Below are 18,864 nucleotides of genomic sequence, written 5' to 3'. Positions count from 1 at the left end.
GAGTATATTGTATTTAATTAAGGGGTATCAGAGTTTTTAGGGGGTTAACCAGGCTGGTATAGCAGGCTTGTTGGTTTCTGAATGTCTGATGTAGATTTTCAATTTCGTTGTTCTGTATGGTACAATGACAAGAAAGATTATCGTATCGTTGAGGGGCCTGGTAGGAATTTTTCCACTTGGCAAATTGGCACCAGCCACTTGGTTTTCGCCTACCTCATAGCAAATTGTCACAACTTTTAAAGATTTGGCTGTTAAGCATTGGAATATTTCTGGAGAAGAGAACAGGGGCAGCGCCATCACCTGCCCCACATATTGAAGGGTAGTCCGATAAAGGATTCTGGGGGGCGCAGCCCTGTCCGAAGCCTGGGGAGGTGAGGGTCTAAGGCACGACCCCTATTGGTGACCCCCGGGGGAACTCCTAGTTGATGTGCATCAGCAGGACTCCCCCTACTGGTGGTTAACTCTTTCCAGACTCCCTGCAGATGGGCTGGAGTCAGATATAGTCGGTTAGGACCAATGCCTAAGCCAATACCACTCATCATCTGTAACCAATAAAGTTATGGCCTTTTTTTAGCCCATTAACCTTAAATATTTGAGTCATGTGTCTTTATTCAACCAAGGGTTTGTGTGTGTGTGTGTTCGGGATCTTGCCACGCAACCAAAATCGTGTTCCAGCCAATAAACCAATGCTATTCCCGTCTTCTTTCCGGTTAAACAACGGCAAGAACAAAACTCTCCAAATCCATAGAAACCCAAAAACAGAAGAAGTGTTTATTATTGAAAATATTTACACCATATCATCCGTGTGACATAAAAAGCCCCCGAGGATTGTCTACTGCATTCCCCAATGCAGACGAGACACTCTTGATGCAATGCAAGCCTCACAGCTGCATTGTCGCCATCATCTTTGTATCGTGTTTCCCTTTAGAAAAAAGCAACAGCTCATTCCTGAGCCTCCCTCAAAAGACGTTGAGAAATCTCTCTGTTGTCCTCTTTCCAGGGAAAAGCAAAGGCCGCTGAAGAAGCTGGTCAGCACTCTTTCAAAGCTCAGTGGTGAAGGAGAGGTGAACAAAAAGACAATCTGAGAGAGAGAGAGAGAGACAGAGAGACAGAGAGACAGAGAGACAGACAGACAGAGAGAGAGAGAGAGAGAGGGAGAGGGAGAGAGAGAGAGAGAGAGAGAGAGAGAGAGAAATACTACAGAGATGGTCCATTTAAAAGCTTCGTCTGCCAGCAAGACCAGTATGTAGCACGGAAGGAAAATTCTGCTCCCAAGACCTTGAAAACAGTGGAGAAGATCCATGTGCAGTTTCTAACCCTCCATTCCCCACACTTCCACTTTTTTTGGGGGGGGGGGAGTGTTGTCTTGGACATTGAAACAGGCTTGTAAATCGCCAAGCTAAGTGAGCTTCCCCTCCAGGCCACTAGGAGAGGAAGGTCACAAGGCGGCTAGATCTTTTGTTGCCGTTGCATTCAGGTTACCGGTGCTCCACAAATGACGAAAATAGGGACATGGAAGGCCAATGGACAAACGTGAAATTCTTGAGGGCTAGCGCCTTCTTCGGGCTGTGATTTGCAACCCACACAGGTGGCAAGGGGATGCAGGGGTAAGGCTACCGAGAAGAATGAGACATTCCCAGATGGTTATTTTTGCAGGACAATTGCACAGTTGCTGGTAATAGTGTGTGTGTGTGTGTGTTCTGGATCCCTGCCTTTTAGGTGGGGCTTCTTTTGGGTGGGTGATGCAATATCCCAGCCCTCCAATCGCAGTATTGTGTAGCTCTGGAAATGTGACTTTCCTTCTGGTAGCTTGGCCCCAGTGTTCCTGATGGGTGGGATGTGGCTGTGTCAAAGCTGCAGTGGTTTAGAGGTGGACCTAAGGTGCCATTACTGACCAGTAGCACAGATCTTACAACTTGAAACCACCCAGAATTGTGAGGTCGTGTTTGTGTGCATCAACGTTTGAAGTTGAGGGCTGTTCCTCAAACGCAGCATCCTTAAAATAAAATAAAATTGGCACAGAGCTTCAAGACTAGGATTTCAAGACTGTTCAATAGTAGGGAAAAGACCACCTGGAAGGGATTCCTTAGCTGTGATTCTGGCACGGTGGGCAGTTGGTTTAGATGACCGTTGGAGTCTCTTCCAACTTTAGATATCTTTGGCTCTAGGCCCAGAGCTCACTGGGAGCAGATAGGCTTTGCCTTTAGGAGGTCCTTGCATCAAGGCAGGGCTAGGAGAGGCCCCAATCCAAAACCCGTGGCCGGTCAGTGTACACAATACTGTCCTAGATGGACCATTGGTCCGCACTGATGCCAGGCAGCTTCCCATGTTCCTAACCACGATTCCTGCAGCCACTTTTGTTTTATAAATAAAATAAATAAGGCGGCAGACTCACTCGGGATTTAAAGCTGAGTAAACTTGCATAGGATTGGCTTGTTAGTTTTCGAAAGGCAACGGTCTCTCGCATATGATCCCTTCATTTAGCAGGATCCCCAGCAAACAGAAGTTCAGGGTCTCCCTGAAATGAGGGTAGGTTCCCTGTTACAGTGGGGTTGTATGGGCCCGTCCAGAGATTCCCCATGACGGCCTTGGCTCAGTATACCTGAAGGAGTGTCTCCACCCCCATCATTCTGCCTGGACACTGAGGTCCAGCTCTGAGGACCTTCTGGCAGTTCCCTCCCTGCGAGAAGCCAAGTTACAGGGAACCAGGCAGAGGGCCTTCTTGGTGGTGGCACCTGCCCTTTGGAACGCCCTCCCACCAGATGTCAAAGAGAAAAGCAACTACCAGACTTTTAGAAGACATCTGAAGGCAGCCCTATTTAGGGGAGTTTTTAATGTTTGATGGACTATTGTATTTTAATATTTTGTTGGAAGCTGCACAGAGTGGCTGGGTAAACCCAGCCAGATGGACGGGGTATAAATAATAAATTAGTATTATGGTTGCAGTTCTCCTATTTGGGTTTTCAAAGCATAGGGTATTTCTGGAGGGGAGAGTGTGGGAAAGCAATAAATGGAGAACACAGTAAGGGCTGTGGCACTCCCTCCGAAGGTTGTGGACTCTCCTTCCTTTTTAAGCAGAGGTTGGGTGGCCATCTGTCATGGATGCTTTAGCTGAGATTCCTGCATTGCAGGGGGGTTGGACTAGATGACCCTCAGGGTCCCTTCCAAATATATAATTTTATTACCCTACCACATGGACGAGGAGGAATTGTGACAACCAAGGGGTTAAAAAGAGGAAAAAGAACACGGGGAGAAAGAGTATTTTTCTGGTGTGGGAATGAGGAGGAGGAGAAGGAGGAAAGAGAACAAAACTCCATAGTCAGCTGGTGGTTGGCTGGGGCTTGTCACACGGCAGCCGTCTGCTTTATACTGTGAAAACTAATCCTTGTCGGAGAGGTTGGGATGGACATGGCTCGAGCCACGCGGACTCGAAGGGAGTGGTGGTCTTGCCAGCGGTGCCATCTTTTCCGGGCTGCAGAACGTACCTAGTGGGAAGGAGAGAGAGAGAGAGAGAAAGAAGAGAAAGCGAGAGGGTGAAAGTCAGCAGCGAGTCAACGGTGTGATGCAGCAGCAAGAAAAGCTAATGACCGCTCCCCACTTAAAAAACGGGGGGTGCCCTTTGCGTGGACGCGCGCAGCCCTGGATCTGGAGTGGCCCCATCAACATAGGCTTTGCCTTCCCTCAGGTGGGATACCTGGAGGTCCCCGCCTACCCCAGTGAGTTGTCCAATCCCACCTGGGGGAAGCGTTGCCAGGGAAACCAGGCCAGGTAGGGGGAGGGATTACCTGCCCACACAATAGAGGGTGGATCTTAATTGGTAATCCTCACTTGGCTCCAGAGCTTCTCCCACCCTACCCACCCTCAGTTAATGTCTTCTTTTGCAGGTTAACTTTTCTTCATAGGTTTTGCAGGTTAACCTGTCTCCACAGGTATGCGGGCGCTGCTACGATAAGGTCGCTGTTAAAGGGCCGGAAAGGAATTTCCCTGCATTGGCAGGTTTCGCCTTTCCCGTAGCAAAACGTCACAACTTTGGCGATATCAGGCCTTGGGCGGAATCCTTTAGTCCATCTTCCTCTTTGCGGCGGTGATACCAGGGTTCCCCGTTAAAGGGGTTTTCTGAAGGGAGGCTTTGGCCGTACGCCGAAAGGTCGTCATTGCTCTCCCCTGCGGCGGCGTAACGGGGCCGGCTATCTCTGCTTGAACATATGTTCTCCAGAGCCGGCCCATCCCCCCCCCCACACTGGATAACCCTGATGCTCCCTAGGTCCCCGGCTGGGGACTAGGGAGGGAGAATGCCCAATGCCTGAGCCAAGGTCTACCCACATTTGAAATTTAATAAAGTTGTGGCCAATTTAATCCCATAGCACGTTGTCTAGAGTCGTTATTCCACATGACGGGGGGGACCACTCGGGATCTGGGGACTCCGCCTGTCCACGCAATGCAATTCTAGGCTGCATCAACAGTCAAGGGAAGTGGTAATTCCGCCCAGTTCTGCCTTTGTCGGACCCCACCGGCAGCCCTGTGTCCCGTTCTGGGCAGCCAAGCTGGAACATGTGCAGAGGAGGGCAACCAAGATGATCAAGGGTCTGGAAACCAAGCTTGATGAGGAACGGTTGAAGGAGTTGGGTATATTTAGCCCAAGGAAGAGGAGCCTGAGAGCAGATACGATAACCACCTTCAAATATCTCAAGGGCTGTCACACGGAAGAGGGAGCGAGCTTGTATTTTCCTGCTCTGGAGGGTAGTACTAAATATCAGGAAGAACTTTCTGACAGTAAGAGCTGTTGGACAGTTGAATGGGAACCCTCAGGAGGCAGGGGCATCATGTGGGGAGGGCCAGGGTGGCCGTAGCCCCAGGGACATGGTTTTGAGGGCCGCGTTGGCCGGATGGGCTTCCTCCCGCATGAGTGGGTAGGCAGGCATCCGTGCAGTGTGGCCCTGTGAACTCTCGGTGCCCCACGCCTGCCTGGTGGTGGGAGTTTGGCAGGTGGAATGGGTTGTGTTCACCCTCCACACCCAGCCCCTGGTCCCGCCTGATCCCGCCCAGCCAACACCAATAAAGGACGCAGTGCCACAGTCAGGAGGCAATAGATTCTCCTTCCTTGGAGGTTTTCAAGCAGAGATTGGGTGTCCATCTGTCATGGATGCTTTAGTTGAGATTCCTGCATTGCAGGGGGCTGGACCAGGTGAATCCGGGGGTCCCTACCAACTGTGCGGTGGGATGCGGGTGGCGCTGTGGGTTAAACCACAGAGCCTAGGACTTGCCGATCAGAAGATTGGCGGTTCGAATCCCCGCGACGGGGTGAGCTCCCATTGCTCGGTCCCTGCTCCTGCCAACCTAGCAGTTCGAAAGCACATCAAAGTGCAAGTAGATAAATAGGTACCACTCTGGCAGGAAGGTAAACGGCATTTCCGTGCGCTGCTCTGGTTTGCCAGAAGCGGCTTAGTCATGCTGGCCACATGACCCAGAAGCTGTATGCCAGCTCCCTTGGCCAATAAAGCGAGATGAGCACTGCAATCCCAGAGTCGGCCACGACTGGACCTAATGGTCAGGGGTCCCTTTACCAGCTATGCAATTGTACGAGACTGTGTGTTAGAGGTAATTTCTTTGGGGAGGAGCTAACCTGGAGGCCAACTGAGCAGAGGGACATCCTCTCATAGCCCTGTGAATCTTGGTTGTGAGACTAGGATTTGGTCGGGAGCGGGGAGAACTGTGGCTCAGTGGGATAGCATTTGCCTTGCATGCAGGAGGTTCGATCCCCAATACTGTCTCTAGGCAGGGCTAGGAAAGACTATGGGGAGTGCTCTGTCCATGTGGACCAAGGCCAGACTACATAACTTGCTGATCCCCCCCTTTTTTTTTGCCTCTGGCATGTCACCCCCAGAAGACTGCATGTGAGCAAACAAGGGCCTCAGATCTAAAAAGGTTCCCTGCCCCTTAGCAAAAGCCTTGCTGAGTAGCGATGCCCTCCTGTTCCTACGAATCTGGTGGTTCTGATTTCTGATGGATGCTTTCGTAACAGCATGTCTCCTTCCTGAGCGAGGCCTGAAAAGCTTCTTTCAACAGTGCTGTGCGGGCAGGTGGGTAGCTCATCAGTTAAATCGTGATTCATAACGGGCTATTATGACAAGCAAGCTCCCAGGCTGCTGAATTCGTAATAAAAGCCACGCGTACAATGAGGCAGATTGTTGCTTGGTGCTCCTAAGACAATCTCACTGTTGCAAAACCTGCTGCTTAGAGATTTTCCAGGCTATCAATGCTGCATGTTCACTCACTCACAGCCCTTTATGGCTGACTCATCACATAGTGTCCTTCTACAGTTGAATATATAGCTGATTGCAAGTTCAGGTTTCTCAGAGCTGGCATATCGGGACTACAAATAAAATCAGCCACCTTGGGCGAGGTGGTACCTTCTCTGCGGAATCATGATTTCCCAAAGATGAGAACCGCATTCCACACTGCCTTATGCACAGTGTCTATTGTCTAGTCCCAAACTTGGGTCTCCAGCTGTTTTTGGACTACAACTCCCATGATCCCTAGCTAGCAGGACCAGCGGTCAGGGATGGTGGGAGTTGGACTGGTTACTTGCTTGTTGCCCAAATGTCCCTAAGTGACTCGGAACACATTTAGAAACATAAACACATTGCGCTATTAACAGATTCATACAAAACACCTGCAATTCACACACACAACATACACAAAACAGCAGCACCCCACCCTCAAATGGGAACAGAAAACTTTGGCAGCACATAAGAACAGGGTTGAGGGACATTGGTGGCGCTGTGGGTTAAACCACAGAGCCTAGGACTTGCTGATCAGAAAGTCGGCGGTTCGAATCCCCGCAATGGGGTGAGCTCCCGTTGCTCAGTCCCTGCTCCTGCCAACCTAGCAGTTCGAAAGCACGTCAAAGTGCAAGTAGATAAATAGGTACCACTCCGGTGGGAAGGTAAACGACGTTTCCGTGTGCTGCTCTGTTCGCCAGAAGCGGCTTAGTCATGCTGGCCACATGACCCGGAAGCTGTACGCCGGCTCCCTTGGCCAGTAAAGCGAGATGAGCGCTGCAACCCCAGAGTTGTCCACGACTGGACCTAACAGTCAGGGGTCCCTTTACCTTTACCTTTACCTTTAAGAACAGGGTTAAACAGTCACCACCTCGCAGCTCAAGCCTTAGCTGTGCAACTCCGATTAACATGTTAACAATATCCAGTCCTCCAGCAGCACAGAAATAAGCATAAAATCCAGCTGCTAAAAATCCCTGCACACACACACACACACACACACACACACACGATGGGATTGCTGTATTTCTATTTGAGTGTAAGTGGCTTTGAATACTTTTAGCAGAGAAGAAGCTGACATAGGCATTTGCCAACCAAAATAATTATTTTATCTTTTGCAACGGACTAGAAGCTGTGATGACACCTCTGAGGCGAGAGTTCCAAGCTTCAAAACCTCTCGGATTTGATCAGATATAAGAGCCTGGGTCTTCCGTGACCTGAAATGTGAGCTGCAGGCCATGTTTAGCACCTGCTAAAAAGAGCCTGCGGTTTGCTTTTCAGAGCTCCTTCCTGACAGAGAGGAGAGGGAGACAAAGCAGGTGTGAAGTCACAATGGAGAGAAGAAGAAACTGCTTCTTCTTCCTGATATTCCTCTCCATTATCTCTCTCATCTAGTCTAATCTTCCCTGGCAGCTTGAAGGCAGAGGGGCAAGGATAGTTGCCAAGGCAGAGAGATAACCTTAAACAACAGAAAAGGACAGAAAGCCCATTTTTGTGTAGTTTCCAGCTGGTAGGGGAGATTAGTTAGAGGACAAGGAATGAATGGATGTGCTTTCTGCCCTGCAGAGCTGTTGGTTACAACTAATGCTCTGTAATGATGGGATGGCAGGTATTGCTGAACGATTTCCCCCTGCTAGTGTTTTGAATCACCAAGGGATTTGCCCCCCTGCTTCCTCAAGAGAAAATACATCAATTATGGGCACCACATAGATGCTTATCTATAAACACCGCTGTTATAAATAAAAAAACCAGCTTGCTTCAGATGGATCGGAGGAGAAATGGCTGGACTCCTTTTTCTCCACGGCTGGAAAGTGGCTGTCGCTCTTAATTCACGCTAGGAGGAAACAACTGAATCTGCTGGCGAAACGTCAGAAGTAGTTGATTTGCAAGATTGTTTTCCCAGTCAGATGAATACGATGTATTCCCTTGGCGTGGAAAAGAACTGCCCCATTTCTCAGATGCGATGGGAGCAGATAAATCTACCCTCCAGCTGTCTGTCTAGGTCAGCCTTCAACAGGTGAGTGCCCTGCAGATGTTTCTGTTGCCATCTCCCATCAACTCAGTTTTGCTGGCTGGTGCTGGCGGGATTTGCAGCACAAAACATCTGGAAGGCACTGCCTTTGCAAAGGCAATTGTATAATCTCTCCTTTCTAATTTGTAAAGAAAGGGCTTTTATTTATTTTAAAGTTTACTCTGCCTTTCGATTAGACGCTTACAAGGCAGCTTACAAAAAAACAGAGTTAGAAGCAGCTTACGTAACAAAACAAAAACGAACCCTCTTCCCACAAGCACATAAAATGTTAATCAGCCCAAAACCTGGTTACAGAGAAATGTTTTCGCCTGGCGAAAGGGGAGGGAAACTTTAACAAGCATACATGCTGTGCTTAAAAAGGCACAGGAGTATAGGAAGCCGCCTTATACTTCCTGGAGTATGGCAAATATATTGGAATGGTGTGCCAAAATAAACAGTCTGGCAAAAGCACGTCAAAGCACAAGTAGATAAATAGATACCGCTCTGGTGGGAAGGTAAATGGCATTTCTGTGCACTGCTCTGGTTCGCCAGAAGCGGCTTAGTCATGCTGGCCACATGACCCAGAAACTGTACGCCGGCTCCCTCGGCCAGTAAAGCAAGATGAGCGCCGCAACCCCAGAGTCGGCCACGACTGGACCTGATGGTCAGGGGTCCCTTTACCTTTTTAAGGCTGCCTGGTAGGCACTGGTGAGAGAAAGCAAAAGGACGCCCAATGAGTTGTGATGAGAGGCTTCACTTAGAATCAGTTTTGAGACTCTTGGTCAGAGGCGGCCAATATGGAGCCTGCCGGATGTTGGATTTAAACTCCTATCAGACGCCGGCAGCATGGCCGGTGAACAGGGATGAGGGGTGTTGTGGTCCAGGAACATCTGTAGGGCACCATGTTGGTTTGCCCCTGCATTAAATTGATATGGGAAAAGGAAGTTAAAACTGGCGACAACAGGACCGCCTCCTGTTCCAGGCTGAAGTCTGCAGGGTTTGCTTTTGAAGAGTCCAGGGTATGGGACCTGAGTGTTCAGGACCACGGCCAGCTCATTCTGGGGCTGGGAGCTCCATGCAAGTGAGCCTAAGTACAGTTGTACCTCGGGTTAATTACTTAATTCATTCCGGAGGTCCGTTCTTAACCTGAAACTGTTCTTGACCTGAAGCACCACTTTAGCTAATGGGGCCTCCCGCTGCTGCCATGCAATTTCTGTTCTCATCCTGAAGCAAAGTTCTTAACCCGAGGTACTATTTCTGGGTTAGCGGAGTCTGTAACCTGAAGCGTATGTAACCTGAAGCATCTATAACCAGAGGTACCACTGTACTGATGGAAGGGTGTTCGAAGCTCTATTTCCTCAGAGGGAAGCTCTTTCAGCTTAGAAAGGCCTTTCCAAAATAGTAAAACATCTTGGAGATCCCGGGCCACAGGGAGGTTAGGCTGGCCTTGACCAAAGCCAGGGCTTTTTTGGCCGTGGCCCCGATCTGGTGGAACACTCTGTCTCAAGAGACTAGGGCCCTGTGGGACTTGACATCTTTCCGCAGGGCCTGCAAGACAGAGCTGTTCCACCAGGCCTTTGGCCAAGGCACAGTCTGACCCCCTCTCTCTTTCTGTAATCCTCATAGAACTCTAGCCCAATGGTTGCCATTAATTTGACTCTGAATTGATTTTAGAATGAATTGATTTCAGAATGTGTTTCAATTAATTGATTGTTATTTTATGTAAACTGTGTTATTTTTACTGTTGTTAGCCGCTCTGAGCCCGGCTTCAGCTGGGGAGGGTGGGATATAAATAAAATTTATTATTTTTATTTTTATTTTTATTAAAGTTATAGGTCATCCAGCTGGATGCCCAGAACATTATGACTATTTCTGCTGTACAAGGCCAGACACACTCTTTCTCCTAACAACTCTGTGCAGTCTGTCAATAATAATGGTAAGGATAATATTCTGAATATCCTCATCAGTGTACATCGTTGTTGTTGTTTTCTTACCTCAAGGGCACAAAGAAAGATCCGCGTCCTAAGGAAATTAAACCTAAAGTTTGCAAGGCAAAGGGTGAAAACCAGCAAATGTCCCCATTTCACAGATAGGGAGCTGAGGCCCAGAGCTATATGGGCCACAGCACCAAGGGACTGTCTACATCACTGCATGGGTAAATTGAACTCATGTCTCCTTGCCTCCAGCCCACTGCTTCAAACTACATCTCATCTTGACTATATCTCATCTGGCATTTAGCATGGTGGTTTCTTATTTTTCACTGTAAAAACCTTACATGAGGGATTCCAGCTCCGATACCTGAAAACAACAACAACAACAACAACAACAACAACAACAACAACAACAACAACAACATTTATTATTATTATTTATACCCCGCCCTCCCCAGCCAAGGCTGGGCTCAGGGTGGCTAACACCAGGTATAAAAACAATTTATTAAACTACAACTTAAAAACAAGATTAAGATACAACATTAAAATGCAGCCTCATTTCAGTAGAAACTCAAATCAAAAACTTTTTGGGGATGAAAACGTCAAATCTTCACCAAGGCCAACTATCCAGACTGGTCCTACATGGGCCAGAAAAAAGCCAGGGAAGTCCACAAATAAGAGTTCCATCACAGAAGGAGAAAGGAAAAAGGAAAAGAAAGATGCAAGCATTTTTCTCCCTCAGCCTGTTCTCTCTCTCATTCTCTCTCTCTCTCTCTCTCTCTCTCTCCTCAGCCTCTGGCAAACTTTTTGAAGTGCGCCTGGGGAATGGAAAAGAAGTGCAATTTGCCCGTGATGGCACTGACAGCGAAAGTGCAGCAGAGATTCTGGGAATGGCATAAAACTATATTGGGAGAAGGCAGGTGGCGTTGCAAAGCACCCTGGGAAGCCCTGCAGAAAGCAGAGCAATGGAGCACAGATGCTGAGGAGGAGGGCGACTTCACAAAGCAAAGTCCTTTGGATGCAAAGGTTAAACCTCTGTCCCACGGGGCTTTCACATCCACCTCTGGCCTCTCCCCATTCCCTATCCCCAGGTAACCGTGCCCTGGCAGCAATTGGCATGGAGAAGGAGTGGTTTGCATCAGGAAAGGACGCAAGGGGAAGGGAAGGCTTAAACCAAACACTCGCCTCTTTCCCCCCCAAACTCCCCTCCAGCTGCTGTGATTTCATTATATTTCAAAAATTCATCCTACTGCTCTTCAGCACAACAGCATTTTGTTGTAAAAGCCACTTCCGACCTCGGGAGGAGGTGGTGTTTCGGGCTTCACACCCCCAACACGCCCCAGCCCCTGCGTGATCAGGGGAATCCTTGGGCCACGTCATCCCCTGAGCCAGCCAAGCGGCCCGGGATCTCCCTCTTTGGCCACTCAGCTACATTGGTTTTCCCACCTGCCCACCCTTCAAGGTTCCCCTTCTGACCTTGCTATGGACCACGCTGTTAAGGGGCGTGGTAGCAATTTTTTCCACTTGGCAAATTGGCACTGTCCATTTGGTTTTCCGCCTACCTCGTAGCAAATCGTCACAACTTCTTGGTTTGGCGGTTAGGCATTGGTAGGGGTATTATTATGTAGATGTGTTGGGGGGGAGCACCATCACCTACCCCAAATATTGAAGGGTAGTCCAGTAAAGGATTATTGGGGGCGTGGCCTTGTCCAAAGCCTATGGAGGTCAGAGCCTAAAACGTGCCCCTGAGTGGTGACCCCGGTGGAGTCCCTAGTTGATGTGCATCAGCAGGGTTCCCCTGCTGGTGCTAACCCTTCCCGGTCTTCAGGCAAACAGGCTGAAGCCGGATAGTCGGATAGGACCAATGCCTAAGCCAATACCACTCATCCCCTGTAACCAATAAAGTTGTGGCCAATTTTAGCCCATTAACCTAAAATAATGGTGTCATGTGTCTTTATTCCTCCTGGGGAGAGGCGGGATCTCGCCAGGCAAATTATAAAACAGGGTAGAGGAACCTTTTTAAATTCCAGGGCTACATCCCACCCCCCAAATGAGCCTCCCGAGAAGCCACATGCTCATGGCGAGTGGAGCCAGAAAGAACAGAGGGCCGATGAAAGGAGCAAGCAGCAGCAAATCACACTGAGTGAGTTGTAGTGAACTCATTATTAGCAATACAGGATCCGCACAGGAGTGTCAGGCCTAATGAGCACAGCAACTCATCTCCAGCAAGTCTTGCCCCCATGAAGACCAAAGGTCCCCATTTCCCCACAGTTGCCTACGTCTTCTCCTCTCCAGGGTTTCCCCAAGCAATCTGATACTATGCCTGTGTGCTTGCCTTTGCTCCTCCCGTTTCTTGCCTCTTCTGGTTCTGGGAGACAAGCGGGGAGGGGAGCTGGGTGCAGCAGGAGTGGGAGAGACCTGGGCCTCTTCACAAGCCTGACTCATCTCTGCCTCTTGGTCTTCCTCTTCTCCTGCTTCAGCTTCCGGACTTTTCTCTGCCACAGACTCTCTCCATTCACACAGCCCTGTTACCTCTTCAGCTTCCAACATCTCTTCCTCCCAACCTTGTCCCTCTGATGCCTCATTGTCATCCCACCACCACTCTGAACCTTCTTCCTTTGGTTATTCCCCAGCTGGTTCCTCCCACCATTCCTCTGCATCCAACCAGCCCCTGACAACTGATCCATGGCTATGGCTCTTAAAGGTAAAGGTAAAGGGACCCTTGACCGTTAGGTCCAGTTGTGGCTGACTCTGGGGTTGCTGCGCTCATCTCGCTTTACTGGCCAAGGGAGCCAGTGTACAGCTTCCGGGTCATGTGGCCAGCATGACTAAGCCACTTCTGGCGAACCAGAAAAGTGCACAGAAACACCGTTTACCTTCCCGCCGGAGCGGTACCTATTTATCTACTTGCGCTTTGATGTGCTTTCGAACTGCTAGGTTGGCAGGAGCAGGGACCGAGCAACGGGAGCTCACCCTGTTGTGGGGATTCAAACCGCGACCTTCTGATGGGCAAGTCCTAGGCTCTGTGGGTTAACCCACAGCGCCACCTGCGTCCTATGGCTCTTACCTTTGTACATTAGGCTACATGAAAAGCCAGTGGTTTCTTCTCTCTCCCCCCTCTCTAACACACACACACACACACACAGTTTCTCCCTCTCCCCCCACTGGCCACACTTCTCTGAATTCTCCATCCAGGCAAGCAAGAAGCATCATCACAGTCCAAGAGAGCCACTTTCACCCTTTGGAGGAGGTGGGATTGTGGGCTTCACAGCCCCTCCACACGCGTGGTGGGTGGAGGCCAGCCCCCGCATGATTGGGGGGATTTCCGGCCGTGTCACCCCCTGGCCGGCCAATCGGCCAGCTCAGGGGGCGTGGCCTACCCTATGAAGGCAGGATGCGGCTGGGGATCTCCCTCTTTGCCGCTTATCAGCTGTTCTGTTTTCCCACCCTCCCGCCCTATAAGATTTTCATTCTTTGACCTTGCTATGGACCTTGGATGGTTGCCATTGAGGGGCCTGGTAGGAATTTTTCCACTTGGCAAATTGGCACCAGCTACTTGGTTTTTGCCTATCTCGTAGCAAATCGTCACAACTTCCTTGGTATTGGCGGTTAGGCATTGGTATAGTTCTGTAGATGGAAGAGGGGAGGAAGCGCCATCACCTGCCCTGCATATTGAAGGGTAGTCCGTTAAAGGATTCCAGGGGGCGTGGCCCTGTCCAAAGCCTAGGGAGGTGAGGGCCTAAGGCACGCCCCCTATCGGTGACCCCGGGGGAATTCCTAGTTGATGTGCATCAGCAGGACTCCCCCTACTGGTGGTTAACCCTTCCCAGACTTCAAGCGGATGGGCTGAAGTTGGATATAGTCGGTTAGGACCAATGCCTAAGCCAATACCGCTCATCACCTGTAACCAATAAAGTTGTGGCCTTTCTTAGCCCATTACCCTTAATAATTGTGTCATGTGTCATTATTTCCACCTGGGGGTGGGGGGTGGGGACTTGCCACGCAACTCATGCTAGCTAGACAAAACCACTCAAGGAGTCCCTGGAGCATGGCCGATGAGAGGTGAGCCCTCATGAGTGTGTGTTTGTGTGTGTGCATGAGAATGGGCCCCCTGGTGGGACATGGGCCCTTGGCATCTAGACAAGCATTCCAACCCTTGGTGCTGAACCCCAACGAAATAACATTATCTTGTTTTATCCCATCTTCTCTCTCTCTCTCCTGTGTCTGGAATGACTCACATGAGTATGCCATTGATGGACTGAACAATGCAATGAGGAAGTGGCAGCCTGGTAAGCTGGAGAAAGCCACCAAATGTGGTGGGTTGACATAGGAAGGACTTGCCTCCCTATTTGTATGTTTCAAGAAGCCTTAGAATAATTGCAAGAGGCGCACGGAAAAGGCCTTTCTACTTTGCACAGGGCAGGAGGCGGAGAGCAGGGAATCACGCGGTCAGAAAAGGAAGCAAATGAGTCCTGAAATTATCGCAATCAAATGCTGTTATACCTGGCTAATGGGATGGAATGAGTCAAGTCAGAAAAGGCAGAACAGAAAGAGAAGAGCATTGCTGTTGCTAATGGCTCTGCAAAGTCCTCCGTGCAGGGAGAGGAGAGAAAACTATTAGGGTGGTGCTCTGCTTGAGTGGAGGGGATGAGCGCTCAATGAAAGGCTCCAGGAAGAAAGATGGGAAATCCCTCCCAAAGGGATTAAATGGCCTGCAGTGAGGAAATGGGAGCAAGACGTGTGTGCATGTCTGTATAGAAGCCAGCTTTAAAATTCTTGTTAAAGCAAATGGCTCTTGCAAAGTTCTTGCTCAGCAAATGTACAAACAGTGGAAGATGTTGTTGCATTGTCAGCCAGAGAATCGGGGAGCTGTTTTCCCTGAGAGTGCACCACCACCAGAAGATCATATAGGAAATTGCCTTATTCTGAGTCAAATACCTGGTCTAGTCCAGCATTGTCTACACTGGCTGGCAGAGGCTCTCCAGTGTTTGCAGCAGAGGACATTCCCAGTCCTTCCTGGAGATGCCAAGGGGAGGGGATTAAACCATGATCCCTCCCTTTAATTTTGCATTTGCTACATCCATTTGTTCCCGTTTCCTGGTGTGCACACTTGTTTGCTGCATCTGAACTCTACTTTTTGAGACATACCGTATTTTTCCATGTATAAGACGCCCCCACGTATAAGATGACCCCTATTTTTTTTAACCCCAAATTAAGAAATTAAGTTGTTTAGCTTATTTGGGGTGGGGGAGTGGGAGGTCACTTCTGCCAATCAGTCACCCGCCTGCCCCACCACTGCCAATCACTTGCCACAGCCGTTGCCTATCTCACATCTCACCGCAGCCACCAATTGTCTGCCCGCTCGCCGCCGCCAACAGCCCACCCGCCCACTTGCTGCAGCCACCAATTGCCTGCCCTCCTCACCACAGCCTCCAATCGCCTGCCTAATTGCCGCAGCCACAGCCAATCGCCAGCAGGCCTTACCGCAGCCACCAATCACCCGCCCAATCGCTGCTGCCAATCTCCTGCCATTAATCGCATGTCCCTCCTCTGCATTCACTATCTAAGACGACACCCAATTTTTGCCTATTTTTGTAAGCAAAAAGCATTGGCGCTGTGGGTTAAACCACAGAGCCTAGGACTTGCCGATGGGAAGGTTGGCGGTTCGAATCCCTGAGATGGGGTGAGCTCCCGTTGCTCGGTCCCTGCTCCTGCCAACCTAGAAGTTTGAAAGCACAAGGTACTAAAGAAGGACAGAACTTTCTTTATGTACGCAACAACAGCAGCAAGAATTCTCATCGCAAAATACTGGAAGACACAAGATTTACCCACTCTGGAGGAATGGCAGATGAAGATGATCGATTACATGGGATTGGCAGAAATGACCGGCAGAATCCGAGACCAGGGAAAAGAGTCGGTGGAAGAAGATTGGAGGAAATTTAAAGACTATTTACAGAAATATTGCAAAATTAATGAATGCTAGAATGATGTTGGATAGAAATTAAATGGTTACCAGCTGTAATGTAAAGGTTGAATAACAAGTCAAAATAAGTTATATCAAGTTGTAACAAGGATTTGCTGAATTAAGAATTTGAATTGGAATACAAAAGGGGGAGGTGAGAGGAGGTCCGGGATATAAGGTAACGGAAATAAGAAATAGGAATTATATCTGTTTTGTTTTGTTTTAAATGTGTATTTTTGCTTTTTTGTCTGTTGTTTTTTGTGTGTGCATTAAATTGGAAAATTTCAATAAATATTTATATATAAAAAAGAAAGCACGTCAAAGTGCAAGTAGATAGATAGGTACTACTCCAGCGGGAAGGTAAATGGCGTTTCCGTGCGCTGCTGTGGTTCTCCAGAAGCAGCTTAGTCATGCTGGCCACATGACCCGGAAGCTGTATGCTGGCTCCCTCGGCTAATAAAGCAATAAAGCGAGATGAGCGCCGCAACCCCAGAGTCGGCCACGACTGGACCTAATGGTCAGGGGTCCCTTTACCTTTACAGTGGTACCTCGGGTTAAGTACTTAATTCGTTCTGGAGGTCCGTTCTTAACCTGAAACTGTTCTTAACCTGAAGCACCACTTTAACTAATGGGGCCTCCCGCTGCCGCCGTGCCGCCAGAGAACGATTTCTGTTCTCATCCTGAAGCAAAGTTCTTCACCCGAGGTACTATTTCCGGGTTAGCGGAGTCTGTAACCTGAAGCGTCTGTAACCTGAAGCGTCTGTAACCCAAGTCACCACTGTACTATTGTCTTATACCCTGAAAAATATGGTATATTTCAAAGCAAAGGTTTGGAGTGTGGATATGGATTCAGAATGTTTTGCCAGAATTTTTTTTGGAGGGGGGGGGGGGCGAAGTTAAGATTGTGCATATCAAGGGGCTGTGAGGATAACATGCATAATCTGGTGTATGTTGCAGATCCTCCAAGCATGTTGAAAATCCTGAAATGACCCAGCCCAGCAAGTTATGAAGCAACTGACTTGCCTGGTGCCTCAATCTCTCCTATGTAGATTGGAAATAATTTCATAGAATTGCAGAGTGGGAAGGGGCCATGAGGGTCATCTGTCCAACCCCCTGCAATGTAGGAATCTTTTGTTCAACCTGGGGCTTGGACCCACAACCCTAAGATGAAGAGTCTCATGGTTTACCGATTGAGCCTTCCCTCACAGAGTGGCTGGCAAGACAAGCATAACCAAGACTGGATGGTCCTTTTTCTATTAGGAAGCCTAACTTCTCCATTTTGCTAAAAAACAACAACCCACCAACTTTTTATTAAGGGACGGTGCAGACTGAGAATAATGAAACTTACCTCTCCATTTAAGAAGCAGTAAAACACAGACACAAAAAAGCCCTAGAAGAAACAGAAAGACATCGGTATGAGGTTATTTTCCTCCCATTGCAAAAGAGGATAGGAAGATGCATTAAAAAGGGCTGGAATGTTTGGGGGTGAATATCACAAAGCCCTCGCTTTTTTACTTCTGATGTCCCTCAGCCAATATTTCCCTGCCAACAAGTTGATTCCTGAACAGTCGCTTTATTGAGATACATCTCAAAGTAATGCTGTGTTATCTCAGCAGAGCGATCCTTAATATTGTCTAGATTAGGGGTGCCTAACCTGGAGACCCCCAGATGCTGTTGAACTCCATTCGTATGTTCAATTAAAAAAAAAATAGTATCCCATCTCTAGCTAATTTCTAGGTGGCTATGAGAGAGCAATAAAAACAGAGTAAAACAGAATAAAACAAACACTTGTTGCCTTGAGGGCCACAGGTCAGCCATGCCTGGTCTAGATTTGGGGGACAAATCTCTTTAACTGGACATTACATTTTGGAAATCATGTATATATCACAGATGGTTGCTACTTAAAGCCCGACTCCACTTCTATAAGTGATACGTGAGGCTGCCCTTGAGACTGACCCAGAAACTCCAGCGGGTGTTGCTGCGGGATCACATTCACCCGGTGCTATACCAGCTGCACTGGCTCCCGGTGGAGTACAGGATCGGGTTTAAGGTTCTGGTTTAAACCTTTAAAGTCATATATGGCCTAGGACCCTCCTAACTATGGAACCGCCTCTCCTGGTATGTCCCACGGAGGACCTTATGGTCTTCAAACAAAAACATCTTGGAGGTCCCGGGCCACAGGGAGGTTAGGCTGGCCTCAACCAGGGCTTTTTCGGCTGTGGCCCTGATCTGGTGGAACGCTCTGTCCCAAGAGACTAGGGCCCTGCGGGACTTGACAGCTTTCCGCAGGGCCTGCAAGACAGAGCTGTTCCACCAGGCCTTGGGGCTGGACTCAGTCTGACTCTTATGTTTCCTCCCCTTATGGTTTTGATTTATGGGCTACTATTAAAATGAGGCTGCATTTTAAATTGTGTTTTAACTCGTATTTTAATAAACCGGCTGTCTTGTTTGTTTATTTGCCCCCCCCCATTATGTTTTATTGCAATTTTATTGGTGTAAGCCTCCCTGAGCCTGGCTCTGGCCGGGGAGGGTAAATAAAACAACTTCTTCTTCTTCTTCTTCTTCTTCTTCTTCTTCTTCTTCTTCTTCTTCTTGAGTGAATGTTCTCCAAAGTATTCTCCAGAGCGTTCCACCAAGTTGGGGCCAGTACTGAAAAGGCCCTGGCCCTAGCTAAGACCAATC

General features: G+C 48.8%; 1 protein-coding gene across 6 annotated transcripts in view; it reads right to left on the bottom strand.

Annotated features, from left to right (window-relative positions):
* Window positions 1–749: 749 nt before the first annotated feature.
* Window positions 750–18,864, bottom strand: part of CRHR2 (corticotropin releasing hormone receptor 2) — a 202,206-nt gene continuing 184,091 nt past the window's right edge. For all 6 annotated transcript variants that reach the window (XM_081834465.1, XM_081834467.1, XM_081834466.1 and 3 more), the window contains 2 exons: window positions 17,531–17,572; window positions 750–3,485 (listed from right to left, as the gene is read on the bottom strand). In XM_081834465.1, the coding sequence (XP_081690591.1) occupies window positions 3,345–3,485; window positions 17,531–17,572 (183 nt within the window). In that variant the 3' untranslated portion in view covers window positions 750–3,344. The remainder of the gene's footprint in view (window positions 3,486–17,530; window positions 17,573–18,864) is intronic.

Source organism: Podarcis erhardii, assembly GCF_964252035.2.
Source record: "Podarcis erhardii genome assembly, chromosome: 12".
Lineage (NCBI taxonomy): Eukaryota > Metazoa > Chordata > Lepidosauria > Squamata > Lacertidae > Podarcis > Podarcis erhardii.
The sequence above is the reverse complement of the archived record's forward strand: the minus strand, read 5'-3'. Positions and strand labels throughout refer to the sequence as shown.